Genomic DNA, 24,606 nt, shown 5'->3' on the forward strand with positions numbered 1-24,606 from the left:
TGGAATCTTTTTGTTGACCTAACAGGCAGGATAGACAAAGGAGAGTCAGTGGATGTTGTTTATTTGGATTTTCAGAAGGTTTTTGACAAGGTGCTGCATGTGAGGCTGCATAACAAGATGAGAGCCTAAGGTAATACAGGAAAGGTACTCGGATAGGTAGAAGATTGGCTGTCTGGCAGGAAGCAAAGAATGGGAATAAAGTGGGCCTATTCTGGTTGGCTTCTGGTAACTAGTGGTTCCACAGGGGTGAGTACTGAGACTGTTGCTTTTCATGTTTTATGTAAACAATTTGGATGATGGAATTGATGAGTTTTTGGCCAGGTTTGCGATTGATACGAGGGCAGGTAGTGTTGAGGAGACGAGTCTGCAGAAGGAGCTGGACAGATTGGGAGAATGGGCAGATGGAATCTAGTGTAAGGATGTGTCTGATCATGCACTTTGATAGTAGAAATAAGGCATAGACTATTTCCTAAACGGAGAGAAAAGTGAGAAAAAAAAAAATCAGAGGTCCAAAGGGACTTCAAGGCCTGATGCAGGATTCCCTAAAGGTTAACATGCAGATTGAGTCGGTGGTAAGGAAGGCAAATGCAATGTTAGCTTTCATTTTCAGCAGACTACAACATAAGAGCAAAGATGTAAAGCTGAGACTTTATGAGGCCTCACTTGGAGTCTGGCGAGTTGCTTCGGATCCCTTATTGAAGAAAGGATGTGCTGGCATCGGAGAAGGTTCAAAGGACGTTCATGCAAATGACTGAGAACAAAATGGTGAATGGATGAGGGACGTTTTTTGGCTCTGGGACTGTACTCGCTGGAGTTTAGAAGAATGGAGGGAGGGGGGAGATCTATCAAATATTGAAGGGCCTAGACAGAGTGAATGTGTAGACCTTGTTTCCTATAGTGAGTGAGTCTGAAACCATCGGGCACAACCTCAGAATAGAGGGACATCTTTTCAGAACAGAGATGAGGAGGAATTTCTTTAGCCAGAGGGTGGTGAATCTGTGGAATTCATTGCCACAGTTGTCTGTGGAGGCCGAGTCATTGATGCCCTGACTAATCAAGAAACCTATCAACCTCCCCTTTAAATACCCTCAAAGGTTACAGGGAGAAGGCTGGAGAATGGGGTTGAGAGATAAAAAAATCAGCTATGATGAAATGGCGGAGATTCTGTGGGCCAAATGGCCATACTCTGTTCATATGTCTTGTAGTCTTATCAGCAAATTAGGCCAAGCATTTCAGGGCACAATTCACAGTAGTGTGCTGGATACTTTGCTGGTATCATTTGTAAACTGATGACATCAAAATATGCCATGCCTTTGACTGTCAAAGTTCAAAGTAAGTTTTATTATCAAAGTACATAGTCTAGTGTAGCCTTGTGCTGTCTCACATAGTCTAGTGTAGTTTTGTGCTGTCTCACATAGTCTAGTGTAGTTTTGTGTTGTTTCATGTAGCACCATGGTCCTGGAGGAACGTTTCATTTTACTGAGTACTGTACCAACAGTTTATGGTCGAAATGACAATAGATTTGACTTGCATGTCACTATATGCAACTTTGAGATCCATGTTTTTGTGGGCGTACTCAGCAATTCTATAGAATAGTAACTGTGAGAGGATCAGTGAAAAATCAGCCAGTGCGCAGAAGAAACTGAAAAGAAATTGGAGAACAATGTGAAATTAATGACTTTGTTCTAACGCCACTGAAAAAGTAGCAAAGTTCCATGACACTGACCAGGAAATATTCAAAGGGTCGTAAAAGGCAAATTGTGTGGGATTGCTGCCATCAGGCTGCGTTGTTAGTGGTCGTGTATTTTACTCATTGTTTCTGGGTCTCCTAGTAATATTGCTGCCAAACTATCTAATATTACAGCATAAACTCGAGATTCTGCAGATACTGTCAATCCGGAGCCCACATTCAAACTGCTGCAGGAATTCAGCAGGTCAGGCAGCACCAATGCAAAAGAAGTAAACAGTTGACATATTCAGGGCTGGAAATAAAGTGATAGGTGAAGCCAGGTGAGCAGGTGAGGGGAGGGGAAGGAGTACAAGCTGGAAAGTGATAGGTGAAGCCAGGTGAGTTGGTTGGGTGGGGGGGATGTTGGATGAAGTAAGAAGCTGGGAGGTGATTGGTGGAAAAGGATCTGAAGAAGGAATCTGATAGGAGAGGAGAGTGAGCTATGGGAGAAAGGGAGGGAGAAGGGGCACCAGAGGGATGTGATAGGCAGGGGAGGAGAAGAGGTAGGAAAGGGAGCCAAAATGGGGATTGGAAGAAGAGGGAAGGGGGAGGAGGAGAATTACTGGAAGTTAAAGAAAGATTATTACTACAGAATGATGAAATATTGCTTTGGAGGGAGTACTCAGGGCCTGTCAATGCCGAGTGATTCAGCCACACTCAATGAAGACAAGAGTTCCTCTGGATCTCATTTGCTCCCATCCCCTTCACATTTCTGCTGCCCTATGGCTTCCGAGGAACATGTTCTTACAGGCTGAGGCTCTCATTGCAGGACTCCGGGCTGTAGTCTTGTCAAGCAACTCCATTGGAAATTTAGGGCCATGCTTTGATGCAGCAATCAGAGTGGGGGAAAAAGGCCTGATCACTTTTTAAAATTTTCACAATATTTTTGGAGGCATCTGTCAGATGTTAAACTATGTGCAACGTAAGTCTGGTGGATTGAAGTCCAATAATGAAGCATCGGTGTTGGAATCTGAGGACATGCCTCTGTTTCTCATTTTGCAGGTTCAGATCTGCATTCTACTGGCGTGTACATGCTGGCAAAATATTTCTATCAAGCATGTATCCGATATTTGGTCACAAAGTACAAAAATTTATCTGGCACGATATGTACGACACACAGACGAAAGACTATGATATAGCCCTCATGAAACTTCTAACTCCTTTCACAATTTCAGGTAATGTCCAAAATATTCTGTGATAATATTTTAGTATATCACCGCATTACACCCTTTGATTTACTATTAATTAGGTGTTCTTAAAGATACTGTCACATTTGTCCTGCCTGGGGAAAAAGTACACTTCTCCTCAATTTCCAAGTTTGGATAACTAACGGGTAAATGTATTTGAGGATAGTGAATTAAAACTTTGCTTCCCAAGATATTCTCAGATAATTCCCATGAATCGATTTGCAGGAGAGTTCAAGACCATCTTGTAGAATGAGTGATTCTATTGTTGTCACACATTAGAAAGCACGATGCAGAAACCACACTTAGTAGTTTGTCTTTTAGTCACAGGCAGATCTAGGTAGGGACATGATATTAGGAGCATCAAGAACTGAAGACTGATGTAAATATCTAAAAGATATTTAGGGCCACCAAAAGGCTATTATCTGGAATGTACTGCCAGAGGTGGCAGTGGAATGAGATGCAATCATCATTTTTAAAAGGCATTTAGAAAGAGGCTTGTAAGGAGAAGGCACTGAAGGCTACGGAACTAATGGGGGCATATCGGATCAGTGTAGATGGACAAAACAGTTGGCATGGAACTGTTTCTGTGATGTCCAACTCAAAAATTAAATCTTGCCTTTTTCACCTAGAATCAAAGATCTTGAGATGTTATTGCTGAAGTTTGTATCCAGCGGCATATTGGAAACTGGCATTGCCCCTGGCATCAGTTGTGTTGGGTGTTTTAAATTCTCATCCCTCAGATTCTGAAGTCTCTGTGGTGTCACTCATCCATACTGTCCTTCAATCTGGCCTCTTGTCGGGCTCCAATCTCTATCATTGTATTGGAGACCAGGCCAGGGCAGCAATTAATAGGTCTCCCGTCCTTAACGAGCATTCAGTGGCCATTTTATTAGGTACAGGAGTGTCTCTAATAAAGTAGCCACAGGAATGGAACCAGGTGTGGTCTTCTGCTGCTGCAGCCCATCCACTTCAAGGTTGTGTGTCCAGAGATCATCTTCTGCACAACACTGTTGTAATGTGTGATATCGTCCTGTCATCTTGAACCAGTCTGGCCATTCTCCTCTGATCTCAAACAACAACACACACAAAATGCTAGTGGAACACAGCAGGCCAGGCAGCATCTATAGGGAGAAGCGCTGTCGACGTTTCGGGCCGAGACCCTTCGTCAGGACTAACTGAAAGGAAAGATAGTAAGAGATTTGAAAGTAGTGGGGGGAGGGGGAAATGCGAAATGATAGGAGAAGACCGGAGGGGGTGGGATGAAGCTAAGAGCTGGAAAGGTGATTGGCGAAAGTGATACAGAGCTGGAGAAGGGAAAGGATCATGGGACGGGAGGCCTCAGGAGAAAGAAAGGAGAGGGGGGTGGAGCACCAGAGGGAGATGGAGAACAGGCAAACAACTAAATATGTCAGGGATGGGGTAAGAAGGGGAGGAGGGGCATTAACGGAAGTTAGAGAAGTCAATGTTCATGCCATCAGGTTGGAGGCTACCCAGCCGGTATATAAGGTGTTGTTCCTCCAGCCTGAGTTTGGATTCATTTTGACAATAGAGGAGGCCATGGATAGACATATCAGAATGGGAATGGGACATGGAATTAAAATGTGTGGCCACTGTGAGATCCTGCTTTCTCTGGCAGACCGAGCGTAGGTGTTCAGCGAAACGGTCTCCCAGTCTGCGTCGGGTCTCACCAATATATAAAAGGCCACACCAGGAGCACCGGACGCAGTATACCACACCAGCCGACTCACAAGTGAAGTGTCGCCTCACCTGGAAGGACTGTCTGGGGCCCTGAATGGTGGTGAGGGAGGAAGTGTAAGGTCAGGTGTAGCACTTGTTCTGTTTACAAGGATAAGTGCCAGGAGGGAGATCGGTGGGAAGGGATGGGGGGGACAAGTGGACAAGGGAGTCGCGTAGGGAGCAATCCCTGCGGAAAGCAGAAGGGGGGAGGGAAAATTGTGTTTGGTAGTGGGATCCCATTGGAGGTGGCGGAAGTTACGGAGAATTATACGTTGGACCTGGAGGCTGGTGGGGTGGTAGGTAAGGACAAGGGGAACCCTATCCTGAGTGGGGTGGCGGGTGGATGGGGTGTGGGCAGATGTGCAGGAAATGGGAGAGATGCATTTGAGAGCAGAGTTGATGGTGGACGAAGGGAAACCCCTTTGTTTAAAAAAGGAAGACATCTCCTTCGTCCTGGAATGAAAAGCCTCATCCTGAGAGCAGATGCGGTGGAGATGGAGGAATTGTGAGAAGGGGATAGCCTTTTTGCAAGAGACAGGGTGGAAAGAGGAATAGTCCAGGTAGCTGTGAGAGTCTGTAGGCTTATAGTAGATAAGTAGTCCTTTACCTGGACTATTCCTCTTCAGGTTGGAGGAACAACACCTTGTATACTGGCTGGGTAGCCTCCAACCTGATGGCATGAACATTGACTTCTCTAACTTCTGTTAATGCCCCTCCTCCCCTTCTTACCCCATCCCTGACATATTTAGTTGTTTGCCTGTTCTCCTTCTCCCTCTGGTGCTTCCCCCCCACTTTCTTTCTCCTGAGGCCTCCCGTCCCATGATCCTTTCCCTTCTCCAGCTCTTTTGCCAATCACCTTTCCAGCTCTTAGCTTCATCCCACCCCCTCCGGTCTTCTCCTATCATTTCACATTTCCCCCTCCCCCCACTACTTTCAAATCTCTTACTATCTTTTGGTTAGTCCTGATGAAGGGTCTTGGCCCAAAACGTTGACAGCGCTTCTCCCTAAAGATGCTGCCTGGCCTGCTGTGTTCCACCAGCATTTTGTGTGTGTTGTTGTTTGAATTTCCAGCATCTGCAGATTTCCTTGTGTTTGCTCCTCTGATCTCTCTCATTAACAAGGCATTTTTGCGCAATGCTGCTCACTGGATGTTCTTTGTTTTTTTTTGCACCATTGCTGTAAACTCTCGAGACTGCTGTATGTGAAAATCCCAGAGCAGCAGTTTCTGCGCTACTCAAACCTCCCCATCTATCACCAGCAATCATTCCATGGTCAAAGTCACTTGGATCACATTTCTTCCCCATTCTGATGTTTGGTCTGAACAAACAAGTGAACCCCTTGACCATTTCTGCATACTGTTATGCATTGAGTTACTGCTACCTGATTGGCTGATTAGATATTTGTATTATCAAGCAGAATGCACAGGTCTAAACTTATGTAAGGATTGAGAGCATAGTTCTGATTTTTTTTTTCTGGATTCCAGAAAGTGCTTTGTAGACAATTAAGGTTGACTACAACAGTGCCTAAATCTCATCTGAAGTGGCAGCTAGTCTGCACACAGCAAGATCACATAAAAGCCAAGGTGACATGGATCAAATGAATCTTCTGAGGGATGGATGTTGGCCAGACACCTGGGGAAGCATTCTTGCAAGACACTGAAATGGTGTCATAAAAATCTTGACAACCACTTGTGAAGGCACGTGCATTTTTGTGATGTACTCACTCCTTCGGGTGTAAGCCAGCCCATACGGCTACAGGTCACAGATATGTAAATAAGCAAGGAATGTATTGGAAATAGGTTAAAAACTTGTATAAATTTTATAAATTGTATTTGAAAGTTTTCTACTAATAGATATTGTTCCATTATTTTGTTCTGATGTTAGATAAAGTAAGACCAATCTGTCTACCAAACTATGAACAAATATTTCCTACGGGTTCAGAAAGCTGGGTTACTGGCTGGGGAGATGAAGAAGAAAGAGGTAAGAGATTGTTTTCATCACTTTTTGTAACGATGAGTTAGTCCCTTTACTGGTTGTGTTTACCCTGTAATGAAGACAGAATATATTGCCCATTCAAACCCTTTTCATTTTTACTTGGAGAACACTATATAAGCACCGTTTCCTTGGATGTTTGGTGGCTATTATACATGAGCTTTCCTGCAGCTGTAGGCTGATAGTCTAAGAGAGCCTGACGACACCAACTTCTGGTCTTGCGGTGGGAGATGAGATTGCTTCACCCAAATGATCAATGTGCTTCTGGATTGCCTTGAATCCACGGTACCTTTCCGGACCTTCTCCACTGTGGGGGTTAATCTCCCCACCGGCAAGGAGGTCTTCAAAAGGTGATGACGCAAGAATGCAGCATCCATCATTATGGACTCTCACCGCCACCTCTTCTCATTTCCACCATCAGGAGGGAGGTACAGGAGCCTGAAGACACACTCAGTGTCTAGGAGCATCTTCTCCCCCTCTCCATCAAATTTCAGAACTGTCTATTTTAAAAAATGTATTTCTTATTATTTCCGCCACTGCCTGTAAGGAGTTTGTACTGCATGGGTTTCCTCCCGGTGCTCTGGTTTTCTTCCACTGTCCTAAAACATACCGATTGGTAGTTTAATTGGTCATTGTAAATGATCAGGCTCAGATTAAATCTGGGGATTGCTGGCCAGCTCAGCTCAAAGGGCCAGAAGGGCCTTATTCAGCACTGCATCTCAGTGAATAAATAAAATAACTTAGTAAGTCTTTTTATGTATTGCACTGTATTGCAGTCACACGTGTCAGAGATAATAAACCTGATTTTTGGGTATTTTAATTAAACAATTTCAAGGTCCTGAAGCAGTGCGCTGAGTGGAGTTCTCCAGCGCATTTTCAGTCTGAGTCTCAGCCTGGAAAGGGTCCCGACTGTGAAAAACGTGTGATCCCAGTACCCAAGAAGGGCCAACTGAAAGTCTTGAATGACTTCTGTCCAGTGGCCCTGACCTCACATGTCATGAAGACCCAAGAGAGACTGGTCCTGGCTCACCTCCGACCCCAGTCAGATCAGCCCTCGATCCCTTGCAGTTTTCTTACTAGGAGCATGGTGGAGTCGATGATGGTGTCATTTACCTGCTGAACAGAGCCCACTCCCATTTGGATAAGCAGGGCAGCACTGTGACGATCCATCTAGCTATTTACTTTCCTTTGCTTACGTCACCCGACTTGTGCAACTCACACCTCAGCCACTCATCCTGTGGTGATGATATCTCTTGGAAGATGCAAAATGTGGGCAAAGAAAATTGTTCAGAAAAGTTCCTCACCACCTACTCCCAGCTGATCAAAACCAATTGAGATGATTTGACCTATGGGCTATTGATAAGTTACAGTATTTACCTTCTCAGTTCCAACTCTGCTGTGATCAACTTTATTACAGCTCAGTACAAGGCCATTTGGCCCTGAGCATTCCAGCTCCCTGTAAAGACATTCAGGTAATGAAACATGTTAGCATTCATTTGTGATGCTAGCAGTCATTTTGAGACGACTGGAATATAAAAGCAAGGCTTTATTCCGGGGTGATGCTAACAGGCTCAACATTGATGCCTATAGAGCACCTGTGAGGCCTCACTTGGAATATTATGAGCAGTTTATGAATGATATCAACATTGGTAGAGTTTAAACAACTATCAAGGAATACAACAGGATATACGCTCAGTGGCCACTTTATTATACTGGAGGTACCTAATAAAGTGGCCATTGCACGTTCATGGTCTTCTGCTGCTGTGATCAAGATTTGATGTGTTGAGCATTCAGATTTTCTTCTGCACACCACTGTTGGAACACATGAATATTTGAGTTATTGTCGTCTTCCTGTCAGCGTAAACTGGTCTGTGTCTCTGTCTGTCTCAGAAAGAGAGAGTATTCAAATACAAGGGCCTTCCCTTGGGAGCAGCAAGCAAGAGACCTTATACACAGACACCTTCTCTGGCTGGTGGACACCACTGAACATTCACTGGCCTTCCTCATCCGCCTTGATGTTTCAATCTTTCTCAACACTTTAATTGGTGAGATCAGTGAGAAATGAAAACAATCCAGGGCTTGTGCCTCTTCTCTAAGCTTCTAGGCCTCGAGGTCGCTCACCCCTGGAATCTCCTCAGAGGCAGCAAAGTGCCAGATTGTTCAATCAATCCTTAAACTGTACACCATAGGCACTAACAATATCAGAAACATATTTAAAATGTGGAAAAACACAATTGCCACCTACAGAACATTGCTTGTTAGTGCCATCTTGACTATGAACAGCAATTGAACCTCTTGGCCATGTCTGCATGCTTGAATGCATTGAGTTGCTGCCACATGACTGTCTGATTAGATATTTGTATTAACGTGCAGGTGTATCTAACAAAGTGACCACTGAGTGTATGTCATGAAAACTTGTTGCTTTGTGGCAACAGTACAGTGCAATACATGAGTAATTGCTGTAAGTGACAATAAGAAATATTTAACAATCAATGAGTGCAAAGATAGTGAGTCGTGTCTATAGACTGTTTGGAAATCTGAGGGCAGGAAGGAAGAAGATAGTTTGTTGAGTGTGTCTTCAGGCTCCCATGCATCCTTCCTGATGGTGGTAATGAGAAGAGGCTGTGCCCTGGGTCACTACTCACAGAAGCAAGGAATCCATTTTACTATACCACTCCAGTACTTTATCTCATAACCCTAAAAGATTCCTAGCATGGTTATCTTCAGCCGATCCTTAGGGCATTACAACTCAATTCAGAACATTTCATTGAGTTAAAATTGTTTATTGTCATTCTTCAATACACGAGTGTAAAGGAAAACAAAATAATTATTACCTCAGATCCCACAATAAATATAAATATAAAAAGTTCTATAAAACTCAATGAACAAGTAACCGTTAAACTCATGTACGTATATGAAGTGCAGGCCCAGAGTCTTCGAAGGCTCCTCATACATTAACTCTTACATTCCGAGGATCTAGGCCTGTCATTAGTGGACTTCAGAAGAATGAGGGAGGAATTGCATTGAAAGCTAGTGAAAATTGATATTGAAAGGGCCAGATAGAGGTCGGTTCCTATAGTCGGAGATTCTAGGACCAAAGGACGTAGCCTCAGAATAGAAGGACATCTGTTTAGAACAGAGATGAGGAGCTCTTTTTTTCGTTAGAGGTGAATCTGTGGAATTTATTGCCACAGACAGTTGTTGAGGGCAAATTATTGGGTATATTTAAAGCAGAGGTTGATAAATTCTTGATTACTAAGGGCATCGACTGTTACAAGGAGGATGCAGGAGAATGGAGTTGAGGGATAATGGCCTAATTCTGCTCCTATGTCTTATATTCGTATGGAATCCTGTGGTGTATGATACTATAAATAAAATCAATTTGACTTTCACAATTCTTGTGCTTATTTCATCAGGTTTTCTCTCTGAAATCCTACGGAAGGTCGAAGTGCCTTTAATTAACAGTGAAGACTGTAGAAAAAAGTATTTTTCAGCCCTCTTGCCTCGTATGATTTGTGCTGGCTACCAGAAAGGCGGATTTGATGCATGTCAGGTATTATTAAAATTGGTGAACTTGGAGCGGACATCTCAGTCTCGACCATCAGTCTGGTCAGTTCTAAACATAAGCAGAGGGAATAGTACCAACCATAAGACCAGAATTAGACCATTCAGCCCATCGAGTCTGCTCCACCATATCATCATAACTGATCCATTTACCTCTCAACCCCATTCTCCAGCCTTCACCCTGTAGTCTTTCTTGCCCTGACTTATCAAAAATATATCAACCTACTCAAATGCACCCAATGATTTGGCCTCCACAGCCATCTAAGGCAACAAATTCCACAGATTCACCATTCTCTGGCTAAAGAAATTCCTTCTCATCTCCATTCTGAATGGATGTCCTTCTATTCTGTGGTTCTGCCCTCTGGTCTTATACTTCCCCTCTACAGGAAACATCCTCTCCACATCCACTATCTAGGTCTTTCACCATTTGATAGGTTTCAATGAGGTCACCTCCCATTCTTATGAATTTTAGTGATTACAGGCCCAGAGCCATCAAACACTTCTCACATGATAACCCTTGCATTCGGAATCATTTTGTGAACCTCGCTTGAAACCTCTCTAATGTCAGCACATCCCTTCTTAGATAAGGGACCTAAAACTGCTCACAATTCTCCAAGTGACACCTCACCAATGCCCTGTAAAGCCTCAACATCACATCTTTGCTTTTATATTCTCGTCCTCACTGGTATATGTTGTGAAATGTGTTAACTTTGTGACAGCAGTGCAAAGTAATACAGAATGCAGTGCATGACACGATAAGAGAAAAAAAGAAACCTGAATTATGATAAGTACCAGTATATACCATATATTATGGTAAATATATATGTTCGTGGCCTAAGGTAGAATGAGATGAGTTATTAACTTCAGACTTTCTGCATAATCACTGCACGTGCATATAACGAGAGCTGTATAACTCATCTCCTTCTACCTTAGGCCACAAACTTATCAATCACCCCTGCTGTGGACCACTTCTGGAGGTCCAAGATGCTCCCTCTTTCTACTTCTGAGCCCTTTGAGGACTGGTGTGTATTTTCTCGTCTTACCCTTTCTGAAGTCTACAATCAGTTCTTTGGTCTGACTAATGTTGAGTGCAGGGTTGTTGCTGCAACACCACTCAACCAGCTGGTATATCTTGCTCCTGTACGCCCTCTTGTCATCATCTAAGATTCTGCTAACAATGGTTGTATCATCAGCAGATTTATAGATGCCTTTTGAACTGTGCCCAGCCACAAAGTCATGGGTGCACAGACAGTAGATCTGTGGAATAAGCACACATCTGAGTTGCTGCAGTGTTGGTTGTTAGTGAGGCAAAGATGTCACTTCCAAGCCACACAGATTGTGGTCTTCTGGTTAGGAAGTTGAGGATCCAATTGCAGAAGGAGGTACAGAGGGCCAGGTTCTGGAACTTTTCAATCAGAATGGTAGACATGTTCTCCCTGTGCCGATATAGGTTTCCTTCAGCTTTCCACATTCCAATGACATGCCACTGTAAATTGCTCCTGTTTTTGCAGGAAATGATAGAATTTTTTTGGTGGTGTTGATGGGAATTGAGGGGTGTGGAATTAATACAATAGGATTGGTTCTGATGAAAGGTTTCAGCCTGAAATATTGTCTCTTTATTCCTTTCCATGGATGTTGCCTTTCCAGCTGAGTTCCTCCAGCATTTTATGTAGTAAATCTGGAGTTCCAACAACTGCAGAAGTTCAAAGGTCCACTTTAATGTCAGAGAAATGTATACAATATACATCCTGAAATGCTTTTTCTTTTTTCTTCACTGTTTTGACCTGAATGTATTCCTTTTTATTCTGTAGATTTGGTCTTATCTACATGTACATAACTATTCAGGGTGAAGTTTAAGTGAAAAGAAAGTGCAAGAAAGTCCAGGAAAATAGAGAAGTGCCCCGAAGAATGAATGACAGTTAAATGTTAGAACCCCAAAGTACCGCCTCAAGCTCCTCTCCCTCCCCACGCATAAGCAGCAGCAAGCAACAATCCTTTCTCCCCCCCCCCACCAGCAAAAAAAGCAATGGCACCTTCCACTGAGCACTCAAGCATGAGCAAAGCAGTAGCAAAGGCACAAACTTGCAGTTACCCAAAGATGTCGCATTTCACCCAGTCTACCACATACCTCAGGTTCTCTCTCTCCCTAATAAGGGAGAAGGAGGTGTCTCCATTTTCCCAGCGGGCGGGGAGACATAAGAAACAACTCGCTAGTTTACGATGTTAAAAGTCCGTCACGTTGCTTTTTTTCAAGCTCTGTGCCAGAAGACCTCAGGCCTTTGGGCACACAGCAGATATCGCTACTCCCCCGACGACACACGGGTCTTCTGCCATGACACCAACCCGCGATCCACCCATCTTTAGAGCCCCCAAGATCCTAGGCTTCCAAATCCAAGCCGGGCTCTTAGGCCGAGCCATTGGCGAGGCAAACAACAACGGCCGGTTATGAAACCCCGAGAACGGGTCCCATTCCTGCAAAGAACCGAAGTCAGCGTGTAATTCCGGGTCAGATTAAAGATGAGTATAGAGCTGTTTCCAAAGATGCGAGCAAAGGAGTTGCCATTTAGCGCCATCATCACTCTGCTCCGCATGACAGTTCTTGTTTAGTATTGACGTAAATGCATGTTTGATGGTCAGCACAGGCTTGGTGGGCTGAAAGTCCTGCTTCCATGCTGTTTGATCTAATATTTAATCATAGAAACCAAAGGACTGTTTGCGTCTATTGAATCTGGCAGCCAAAAGGGGACTGATCAAAATTAAATCCACTCGACATCCCTTGAAAATTACAAAAAAAAATCTACAGTTGCTGGAAATGTAAAATAAAAATGGAAAATGCTAGAAATGCTCAGCAAGTCAGGCATTGTCTGTAGAAATGAAATCAATGTACCAGACTGTAAATCCTAAGTCAGCCTAGTTTAAAAGAAAGTGGCTGCTGTGACCATCTTTAGTTAGGAAGGTACCAGAAGATTGTTCAAAAAGGAAGACAGAGCAGGGAATTGCCCAGTCAATTTAATATCTATTGTTGGCAAGATTCTTTTCTTTTGCCCCTTGTGCTGTTGGGGTTTAGGACAGGAATGAAGGTCCTCCATCTCTGACGGCATTCACGCCTTCCTTCATCGTGTCAGTTGCTTCCTCTCGGTTTACTGTCGGTCATGCAAGCCCCGGGTGGAGACTCAGGAATGCCGTCGCACACAGATGCAGAAAAATCCCTCATTGCTGTTTCCGTAACAGTTTTGTTTTGCCGGTCAGGGTTGCTAGCCCTGAGCTGAACCCCACACCTGGAAGATCGGTGGTCCTCTCTTAGTCTGGCTTCTTCCCTTTGATCTTTTGGCATAGGTGACCCTACCATAAAGATCTGACTCCGACCTGCATAGATCTCTAGCTCACTGAGGCACCCAAACCCTTCAGTGAGGTTGTGGTCCTCTTGGAGGATTGTTGGCAAGATGCTAGAACATTAATCAAAGAGGAAAAACAAATTATTTAGGATGTTAAAAGTAATGGAACCTAATCAATATGGTTTTATGAAAAGCAAATTATATTTGACTAATTTGTTTGAATTCATTGAGATGTGACAGGGAAAGTTGATGGTAAGGAACATATAGACATGTATATGGATTTCCAAAAGGCATTTGACGAAGTGCTACGCTAACATGAGGTGTCATAAGTAACAGCCCAAAGTACTGAAGGGAACCATGTCACCATGGATTGAAAACTGGCTGTCATACAGAAAAAGAGACGGAGTAAATGGATCTTTTCAGCAGAACAGATGCAACTAAAGAAGAACCCATGGATCAGTTCTTGGTTCTCAATTGTTTCCTGTTTACATTAATGACTGCTCTGAGTATTACGAGCAATGTTTATTTACCCCTTTCTTTAGAGATAGAGCATGGAACAAGACTTCCTGGTCCAACAAGTCCTACTGCCCAGGAACCCAACTATTCACACTAGCCTAATCGCAGCACAATTTACAATGGCTAATTAACCCACTAACCAGTACATGTCTGGGTTGTGGGAGGTTACTGGAGCAACTGGTGGATTGCCAAGCCTTCCTGGGGAGGACGTGCCATCTCCTTACAGCCTGCACTGGAATTGCATTCTGATGGCACAAGCTGTATCAGCATTCCACCAAACACTACATTATTGTGACACTCTTGTCCCCTTTCAGCTCATTACCTAAATGTAACCCTCTCACCGGGAGTTTGTACACCACCTTGGCTCGACAGCTAACTCTGCTAACAGCCATGTGACTCAACGGTGAGAAGGCTGCCTTTCACAAGCAATATACATCTAGGGTCGATATGAAAGGAACCTCAATTTGACCAAATGCACGGTTATTGGTAGCCTGGAAATGACAGATTGTACACCAGCATAAATTTACCTAATTACATTTACCTAATGTAAATTTACATTTACCTAATTTACAGTTACAGTGAAGAAAGATAAAATGGCCCATTACAGCTAAAACAGTCCAACGAGCACATAAACGTTGGAGCTCACTTCTGGAGTAGTCATAGGTGTATCACTTTACTCGTGCTGGATCTACGGTCTGCGTGAAAGCACCCGCCACAATCCAAATTTACCTCAAAGACCATCTTGATCAAATTGGCGCTCTCAGGACTATTGTCTTCTCTTCTTTGGAGCCATTCATCTGCACAAAGCACCTCTTGCAGTGCGGACTCTCCTTCCAATGGCATTCTGCGGCACCTTCCCTTGTGCTCCGCTCCGTAGCTCTCGCCAAAAGGACCCCAAACCAGACCACTGTCCTTCAGAAATCTCTTCCCACCCAGCACTCTAGAACCTTCTCTACATCCCATGATCCTGATTGGCTGATACAACATCCGTAAGTTGGACAACATGGCTCCTTATCTACAGCCAAAACCAAAACAGTCTTACCAGCAGGACACATTGCTTTTGCAGAAAACTGCAAAATTAAAATACCTCATAACACAGCAGCAGAAATCATAAACAGGGCATTACATAAGAAAGATTGTGCTGGCATTGGCAAGCGTACAAGGGAGATTAATGAGAGTGATCCTGGGGATGGAAGGATAAATGTTTGAAAAGTGTTTGATGGCCCTATGTCTGTACTCATTAGAGTTGAATGAGGGTAAGATTGAACCTATTGAATATTGAAAGGTCTACATAGCGTAGCCGTAGAGAGGATGTTTTCCATAGGTCCAGAGGGGCTTAAATGAGGAAGTAGAAGGGTTGGCTACTAAATTTGCGGGTGACATGAAGGTTGGTGGAAGTGTCATAGGTTACAATGGGACATTAACAGACTGCAGGGCTGAGCTGAGAAGTGGCAGATGGAGTTCAATCTGGAAGTGTGTGAAGAGATGTCCTTTAGAAGGCCATCCTAGAAGGCAGATAACAGGGTTAACAGAAGTATTTATAGCAGTGTGGAGGAACGGAATGACCTTAGTGTCCACTTCCATAAATTCCTCAGTCGATGTGCAATTTAATAAGATAGTTAAAAAGGCATGTGGTGCATTTGCCGTTATTAGTTGGGGGAAGCAGTGCAGTGTAAAGACATACAAATCCATAATTGACAAAATCAGAGGGACATTAGGACTGCATGTGTCCTTGTTTCACTGGATGCAGCGATTCAGATCAACGGGTTTACTATACACTGTCAGGATAGATCTATAGAGTCTCTCAAAAGCAGAGGTGGAGGAGTTTGCTTCATGATCAACTCTCTTGGTGCACAAATATATCAGTGCTGTCCCAATTCTGCTCACCAGATCTGGAATATCTAGCAGTAAAGTGCCGTCTTTTTTACCTACCACAGGAGTTCTCTGGGGTCATTCTGGTAGCAGATAACATTCCACCTCAGGCCAATGTCAAGCAGGCTGTAGATGATCTGAGTAATGGGATCAACATGCACGAAACAGCGCACCATCGCTTTGGGAGATTTTAACCAGGCCAGACTGAAAATATCACTAAGCAACTATCATCAACAGATCACTTGCAATACCAGAGGAAACAACACACTGGACCATTGTTACACCACCATCAAGAATGCCTACTGTGCTATTCCACACCCTCACTTCAGGAAATCTGATCACCTGGCTGTACTTCTGCTGTCTGAGTCTAGGCAGAGACTGAAGACTCCAGCACTAGCAGTGAGGACCAAGAAGGTTGGACAAGGGAAGCTCAGGAGTGCCTACAGGACTGCTTTGAACCGGTGGACTGGACAGTATTCAGGGATTCATCTTTGAATCTGGATGAGAATGCTGCAGTTGTTACCAACTTCATTAAAACCTGTGTGGATGAGTGTGTGCCTACAAAGACTTGCTGTACATTCCCGAACCAGGAGGTACGTCATCTGCTGAAGGCTGGATCTGTGGCATTCAAGTCTGGCGAACCTGGCCTGTACCAGAAAACCAGGTATGATTTGTGGAGGGTTATTTCAAGGGCAAAGAGATAATTTTGAATGAAGTTGGAGGTGATATCAGAGGCACGGCAACTCTGGCAGGGTTTGCAAGACATTACTTCTTACAAAACGGAACCCAATAGTATGAATGGCAGCGATGCTTCACTACCAGATGAACTCAATCTCTTTAATGCAAGCTTTGAAAGGGTGAACACAACTACAGCTGTGAAGATCTCTGCTGCACCTGATGACCCTGTGATCTCCATCTCAGAGGCTGATGTTAGACTGTCTTGAAAGGGAGTGAACCCTCACAAGGCAGAAGGTCCCGACAGGGTAGCTGGTAAGGTTCTAAAAATCTGTGCCAACCAACTAGCGGGAGTATTCAAGGACAATTTCAACCTCTTACTGCTATGGGCAGAAGTTTCCACTTGCTTCAAAAAGGCAGCAATCATACCAGTGCCTAAGTAGAAAAATATGGGCTGCCTTAATGGCTATTTCCCCGTAGCACTCACATCTACAGTGATAAAATGCTTTGAGAGGTTGGTCATCACTGGACTGAACTCCTGCCTCAGCAAGGACCTGGACCCATTGCAATTTACCTATCGTCACAATAGGTCGACGGCAGACACAATCTCAATGGCTCTCCACTTGGCTTTAAACCACCTGGACAACACAAACACCTACATCAGGATGCTATTCATCGACTATAGCTCAGCATTTAATACCATCATTCCCACAATCCTGATTGAGAAGTTGCAGAACCTGGGCCTCTGTACCTCCCTCTGCAATTGGATCCTCAGCTTCCCAACCGGAAGACCACAGTCTCTGCAGATTGATGGTAACATATCCTCTTCACTGACGATCAACACTGTCACACCACAGGGATGTGTCCTTAGCCCACTGCTCTACTCTCTATATGCATATGAACTGTGCGGCTAGGCATAGCTCAAATACCATCTATAAATTTGCTGATGATACAACCATTGTCAGCAGAATCCCAGGTGGTGACAAGAGGGCATACAGGAGTGAGATATGCCAACTAGGGAGTGGTGCCGCAGCAGCAACCTGGCACTCAACGTCAGTAAGACGAAAGAGCTGATTGTGGACTTCAGGAAGGGTAATACAAAGGAACACATACCAATCTTCATAGAGGGATCAGAAGTGGAGAGAGTGAGCAGCTTCAAGTTCCTGGGTGTCAAGATCTCTGAGGATCTAACCCGGTATCAATATATCGATTTAGTTGTAAAGGCAAGACAGCGGCTATAACTTACTAGGAGTTTGAAGAGATTTGATATGTCAACAAATACACTCAATAAATTTCTATAGTTGTACCGTGGAAAGCATTCTGACAGGCTGCATCACTGTCTGGTATGGAGAGGCTACTGCACAGGACCGAAAGAAGCTGCAGAAGGTTGTAAATTTAGTCAGCTCCATCTTGGGCACTAGCTTACAAAGTACCCAGGACATCTTCAGGGAGTGGTGTCTCAGAAAGGCAGCATCCATTATTTAAGACCTCCAGCACCCAGGGCATGCCCTTTTCTCACTGTTACCATCAGGCAGGAGATACAGAAGCCTGAAGGCACACACTCAGCGATTCAGGAACAGCTTCTTCCCCCCTGCCATCTGATTCCTAAATGGACATTGAAGTTTTGGATACTACCTCACTTTTTAAAAATACAGTATTTCTGTTTTTGCACGTTTTTATATCTATTTAATATATGTAATTGATTTACTTGTTTATTATTGTTTTATTTTATTTATTATTATTTTTTCTCTCTGCTAGATCATAGATTGCATTGAACTGCTGCTGCTAAGTCATATCACATGCCAGTGATCACGTGTCCTGACAAATGGTCTCGGCCCGAAATGTCAACAGCGCTTCTTCCTATAGATACTGTACTGTCTGGCCTGCTGCGTTCCACCAGCATTTTGTATGTGTTGTCCAGTGATAATAAACCTGATTCTGATTCTGAAATAACTTGAGCTGTTGATGGACTATGGAGATGTTTGATTGTGGATAGGAGGAAGCTGTTCCTGAATCATTGAGTGTGGGTCTTCAGGCTCCAGCACCACCTCCCTATATTCCACTCATTCATCACCTACCTCCATTTAGGTAAGGGGAGCCTAGCAGAGTAATATTTACTCAGATCAGTAAGCAACATCCCCCAATTATCATCATTCTGCTTCTGTCCGCTGAGCCACATTTGAATCCAGTTTACCACTTTCCATCGGGCCTAGAGGTTTTTAACTTCCTGGTCCATTTGCCAACAGAAGCTTTGCTAAACATTTTTGTAATTACCTGTAGGCCAAAGATACTCCTTGACATCCTCCCACATATTTAAATAGTAGCATTAACATTTCAAGAAAAGAGTAAACTTCATTTAGGAAGGAGAATGGTGCCCTCCAATGGAGCAGGAAACAAAACAGGGAGTTAAATGCCACAAATATAAATTCCCTCTTCATAGCTTTGGAAATGATTTTAATTAATCCTAGAATCTGGAGGATCTCATAGAACCTATTGAACATTGAAAGACCTAGATAGAGTGGATGCAGAGAGGAAGTTTCCTATACTGGGTGAGGCTAAGACCAGAGGGTGCTGCCTCAGAATAGAGAAATGTCCATTTGGAACAGAGATGAAGAGGAATTTCTTTAGCCAGATGGTGATGAATCTGTAGAATTCACTGTGATAGATGGGTAAGGGGGCCAAGTCATTGGGCTTTATTTAAAGCAGAGTTTGCTAGAGACTTGATTAGTCAGGGCATGAAATATTATGGGGAGAAGGCAGGAGAATGGAGCTGAGGGAAATGATAAATCAGCCATGATGAAATGATGGAGCAGACTTAATGGGCCAAATGACCTAAATCTGCTCCTGCGTATGTCTAATGGTCTTAGAAATGAGCAGTAGGGTGAAGAGCCATTTGGCTAATCACATAGCAGCAGGTAAATCTGTTCAGACTTTCTAGAGTCCTCTCGGTTTCAGAATATCAAATGTTCATGCAGCTGCTTTTGAGATGTGCTGAGTGTCTCTCCCTTCATCACTGGAGGATTCCGAAGACTCAGAATAGAAGGATGTCCCTTCAGAAAGGAGATGAGGAATTTCTTTTGCCAGAGGGTGGTGAATCTGTGTAACTTGTTGCTACAGATGGCTGTGAAGATCAAGTCACTGGGTATATTTAAAGTGGCGGTTGATAGGTTCTTGATTTGGAAGGGCATCAAAGGTTATGGGGAAAAGGCAGGAGAGTGGGGTTGAAAAGGATAATAAATTAGCCTTGTTTGAATGGTGAAGCAGGTTTGGTGGGCTGAATGGCCTAATTCTACTCCCATGTCTTCTGGTTATGGCTTATGGACTACTAAAACCTTATACACCTCCAATAAACTCCTGTTAGCTGCCGCCACAAAGAGCAGAGAACCAGCCAAGCATAAATAATCCAGTAACTAAAACTTGCCCTTCCTCACAACATCATGGTAAGTTTCCTCTTGTGCATGGCATGTCTTCATTTATGAGTTCAATGGTCATCATCATTATGTGCCATGTCATATGATGTAGGCGATCATAGTGACCATGATTGTTCTTGGCAAACTTTTCTTCAGAAGTGGTTTGCCATTGCCTCGCTCTAAGTAGTGTCTTTACAAGACAGATGACCCCAGCCATTACCAATCCTCTTCAGAGAGTGTCTGCCTGGCGTCAGTGGTCACATAACCAGGACGAGATATGCACCAGCTGCTCATACGACCATCCACCACCTGCTCCCATGGCTTCACGTGACTATGATCTGGGGGCTAAGCTTGTGCTACACCTTGCCCAAGGTCAACCTGCAGGCCAGCAAAGGGAAGGAGCACCTTACACCTCCTTCAGTAGACATGTATCTCCACCCCATCACCCAAGCTCAGAGGTACAAATTGTAGATTCTTTTTTTAAATTTTAGAATCAGAATCAGGTTTATTATCACTGGCATGTGACATGAAATTTGTTAACTTAGCAGCAGCAGTTCAATGCAATACACAATCTAGCAGAGAGAGAAAAAAAACAATAAAAAAAACCATAATAATAAATAAGTAAATCAATTACGTATATTGAATAGATTATTAAAAATGTGCAAAACAGAAATACTGTATACAGGTTTCCCCCGCTATCCGAAAGTATAAAACCTTTCGTAAGCCGAAATGGCATAAAGTGAAGAAGCAATTACCATTAATTTATATGGGAAAATTTTTGAGCATTCCCAGACCCAAAAAGTAACCTACCAAATTATACCAAATAACACATAAAACCTAACTAAAAGATGCAGACTAAAGGCGAACACTTTGCTACTAGCAGAACCAATAGCAACATCGGCAGCTTTCAAGATTCTTTCTCTCTGCGTGTAAGTAGTATGAATGGTGGACACAGGCAAGTTCAACGCACGCACAATGCCTTTATTTCATTCACCATGATCGAAACGCTTAATTACGTCCAGTTTTACTCTAAGCGTAACACCCTTACAAGCTCTCTTAGGCTTTTCTAATACCTTAGGACACATCTTGCTAACGGATGCACAAAATAAATCGAGATAAAGCACAGATGCTCACAGACACAGTTATGGTGGCTTGATGCTGAGTGTAGTTCCCGGGGAAGGCGCTTGGTGGCGCCACTCTCGCTGCTCGGGGTGCGCACTGCCTCTAAACAGTAATGGCTCGCTGCAAAACAAACGCTGAACACTATTTTCGCTTTTTGCCTTTTTTCGTAAAAGCGAAAATTCTCTTCAGATTTCTTTCGGTTAGCGAAAACAGGTACTAATGTAGGTCTTTCACAAAAGCAAAATTGTTTAAAGCAAACTTTCGAAAAGCGGGGGATACCTGTATTAAAAAAAGTGAGGTAATGTCCAAAACTTCAAATTCCATTTAGGAATCGGATGGCAGAGGGGAAGAAGCTGTTCCTGAATCACTGAGTGTGTGCCGTCAGGCTTCTGTACCTCCTACCTGATGGTAGCAGTGAGAAAGGGGCATACCCTGGGTGCTGGAGGTCTTTAATAATGGACACTGTCTTTCTGAGACACCGCTCCCTAAAGATGTCTGGTGTGCTTTGTAGGCTAGTGCCCACGATGGAGCTGACTAGATTTACAATCTTCTGCAGCTTCTTTCGGTCTTGTGCAGTAGCCCCTCCATAACAGACAGTGATGCAGCCTGTCAGAATACTCTCCACGGTACAACCACAGAAATTTTTGAGTGTATTTGTTGACATGCCAAATCTCTTCAGACTCCTAATGAAGTATAGCCGCAATCTTGCCTTCTGTATGACTACATCGATATGTTGGGACCAGGTTAGATCCTCAGAGATCTTGACACCCAGGAACTTGAAGCTGCTCACTCTTTCCACTTCTGATCACTCTATGAGGATTGGTATGTGTTCCTTCGTCTTACCCTTCCCGTAGTCCACAATTAGCTCTTTCGTCTTACTGACGTTGAATGCCAGGTTGTTGCTGCAGCACCATTCCACTAGTTGGCATATCTCACTCCTGCATGCCCTCTTGTCACCACCTGAAATTCTACCAACAATGGTTGTATCGTCAGCAAATTTATAGATGGTATTTAAGCTATGTCTAGCCACAGTGTCATGTGTATATAGAGAATAGAGCAGTGGGCTAAGCACACACCCGAGGTGTGCCAGTGTTGATCGTCAGTGAAGGTGATATGTTATCACCAATCCGCACTCCGCCCAGACTGTGGTCTTCTGGTTAGGAAGTTGAGGATCCAATTACAGAGGGAGGTACAGAGGCCCTGGTTCTGCAACTTCTGGCTTGACTAACTGAGTCTGCACTGAGGTTTGAAAGAAAATGTGCCACATTTCTTGACTGATGAGATTTCCTGTGAGCTTCATGAGTGTATAATGGGTGGAAAAGTTGGGCAGACATACCAGAGTGGACTCTTGATGTTGAGAGTTCAGGAGGAAGTGGGAGATGAAGTTTATGCCCTATAATTATTGTGCTTTTTGCCAAAAGACTAGGATTTGAGTTGTGCCCTTTCTTCTGCATACCTGATCCATTCACTCGCTTTGTTGTGTCCCTCTTGATGCACCATCAATAACTCACGCTGAGACTTAGGAAGCGAGATATCGGCTTTTATTGACTGGAAGAATAAACAACACTACATCCTGGGGAAAATGAGGGAGAGCAGCAGCCCACAGTCGCCTTTATACAGGGGTCTGTGGGAGGAGCCACAGGAGCAGTCAGCAGGGGTCTGTGAGAGGAGCCACAGGAGCAGTCAGACAGGTATATCTAGTTCACCACACCTCTCAAAACTTCAATTACTATAAGGCAATGAGTTCAATAGATGTCTTGCTCGGGAGTGGTGGGGGGCAAGTTGACTGAAGCCGCTGTGTTTCTAATAACGTCAGCACACGTTCATTTGGATGACATCTTTAAAACATGAATTTGGCGAGAATTCAATCATTTCAGTTTGGGGTTGTTCGCGCATCAGCCATCTTATTGATGTCAGCGTGTGAGACGATGCTTGCAAGCTGGCCCCAACACATCCTTGGGTGTGCTGGTTGTTCACACAACCAACTTTTGATGTAATTGTGATAAATAAATGAATCTGAATTATTGGCAACTAAGACTTCAGAAGCCGCAAATGCGAATTTTGTCCTTTTAGTTATTATTCAGTTAGACAAAAGCAAAATACTTCAGTAGTGCAGAATCTGAAATAAAAATGGGAAATGCTGAAAATAGTAGGTCAGGTAATGTCGGTGGAGAGAGGCAGAATTAACATTAAATCACAATGGGGAGAAATGTTATGAGAGGCCTAGAAAAGGCCTAGATAGAGTGGACATGAAGAGGACGTTTCCAATAGAGCCTAGGACCAGAGAGCACAGCCTCAAAATAGAAGGATGTCCCTTTAGAACAGAGATGTGGAGGAATTTCGTTAGCCAGAGGGCAGTGAATCTGTGGAATTCATTGCCACAGAGGGCTGTGCAGGCCAAGTCATTGGGTATATTTAAAATGGAGATGAATAGGTTTTGATTAGTAAGGGTGTCAAAGGTTATGGGGAGAAGGTGGGAGAATGGGGTTGAGATGGAAAATAAATTGGCCATAGCAGAATGTTGGAGTAAGTATGATGAACCAAATGGCCTAATTCTGCTCTGTGTTTTATGGAGCACCGGAGGTTGGGGGGGGGGGGGGGGGTGGGGGGTGGAAGGTGGCAGAAGAGGAGGAAAGAACAAAATGGAAGATTAGAGGGGCTGCAGGGACAAAGTTAAATTAAGTGAGAAAAGTGATGAGAGAATGAGATGATTTAGAGTGGTGATAGCTTGATGGGAGGTGTTTAATTATCCGAAGCTGTTGGAGGAATGTGAAGTGCAGGAAACCTGGTCCTGAGTGTTGAGAATGCAGAGCTAAACTGTGATCATTGGGATTCCTCTATTCTGAATTCTGCACTCTCTGTCTGACACAGGGTGACAGTGGCGGCCCTCTAGCGATCCAGCAGAGCTCCATCTGGTGGTTAGTAGGTTCCACAAGTTGGGGTTACGGATGTGGCAGAAAAAACAAACCAGGAATATACATGGAGATCGCATCGGCTCGGAGGTGGATTTACCTGCAAATGAAGGCAAGTGATGACTGGCAATTAAAGGCAAATTTCTAGTATCTTCACAAACGTTTGGTTTGAGCAAAGATGTAGCTTCATGGGTATCGGATCCCTTTTCGTGGGACACCAAAGTGATCACTTTGGAAAGCAGGTACTGAGTGTTGGCAGGCTATTTGGCCAAGGTGAAGATGAGAGCAGGTAGTGGCAAAAAATCTCCTGTCTAACCTTGCCCTAATGCAATGAACCACACAGTCGAAATTCCAAAAAAAAATACCTTTGGTAGAGTTTGGTGAACAGGCCTCATATTAGATTATGAGACAGGAACAGAATTAGGCCATTCAGCCCATCAAGTCTGCTCTGCCATTCCATCATGGCTTATTTATTATCCCTATCAACCACATTCTCATACCTTCTCCCTAATACGTTTGACACCCTTACTAATTATGAAACTATCAAACTCCTCTT

The 24,606-nt window shown here is 43.7% G+C and overlaps 1 protein-coding gene across 1 annotated transcript; it reads left to right on the top strand.

Moving 5' to 3' along the window:
* Nucleotides 1–2,819: 2,819 nt before the first annotated feature.
* Nucleotides 2,820–24,198, top strand: LOC140728623 (transmembrane protease serine 2-like). The gene is made up of 4 exons (XM_073047625.1): nucleotides 2,820–2,904; nucleotides 6,537–6,632; nucleotides 10,061–10,197; nucleotides 24,010–24,198. The coding sequence occupies exons 1-4, from the start codon at nucleotides 2,835–2,837 to the stop codon at nucleotides 24,196–24,198; spliced, it is 492 nt and encodes a 163-aa protein (XP_072903726.1). The 5' UTR covers nucleotides 2,820–2,834.
* Nucleotides 24,199–24,606: the final 408 nt, after the last annotated feature.

Source organism: Hemitrygon akajei, chromosome 5 (genome assembly GCF_048418815.1).
Source record: "Hemitrygon akajei chromosome 5, sHemAka1.3, whole genome shotgun sequence".
Lineage (NCBI taxonomy): Eukaryota > Metazoa > Chordata > Chondrichthyes > Myliobatiformes > Dasyatidae > Hemitrygon > Hemitrygon akajei.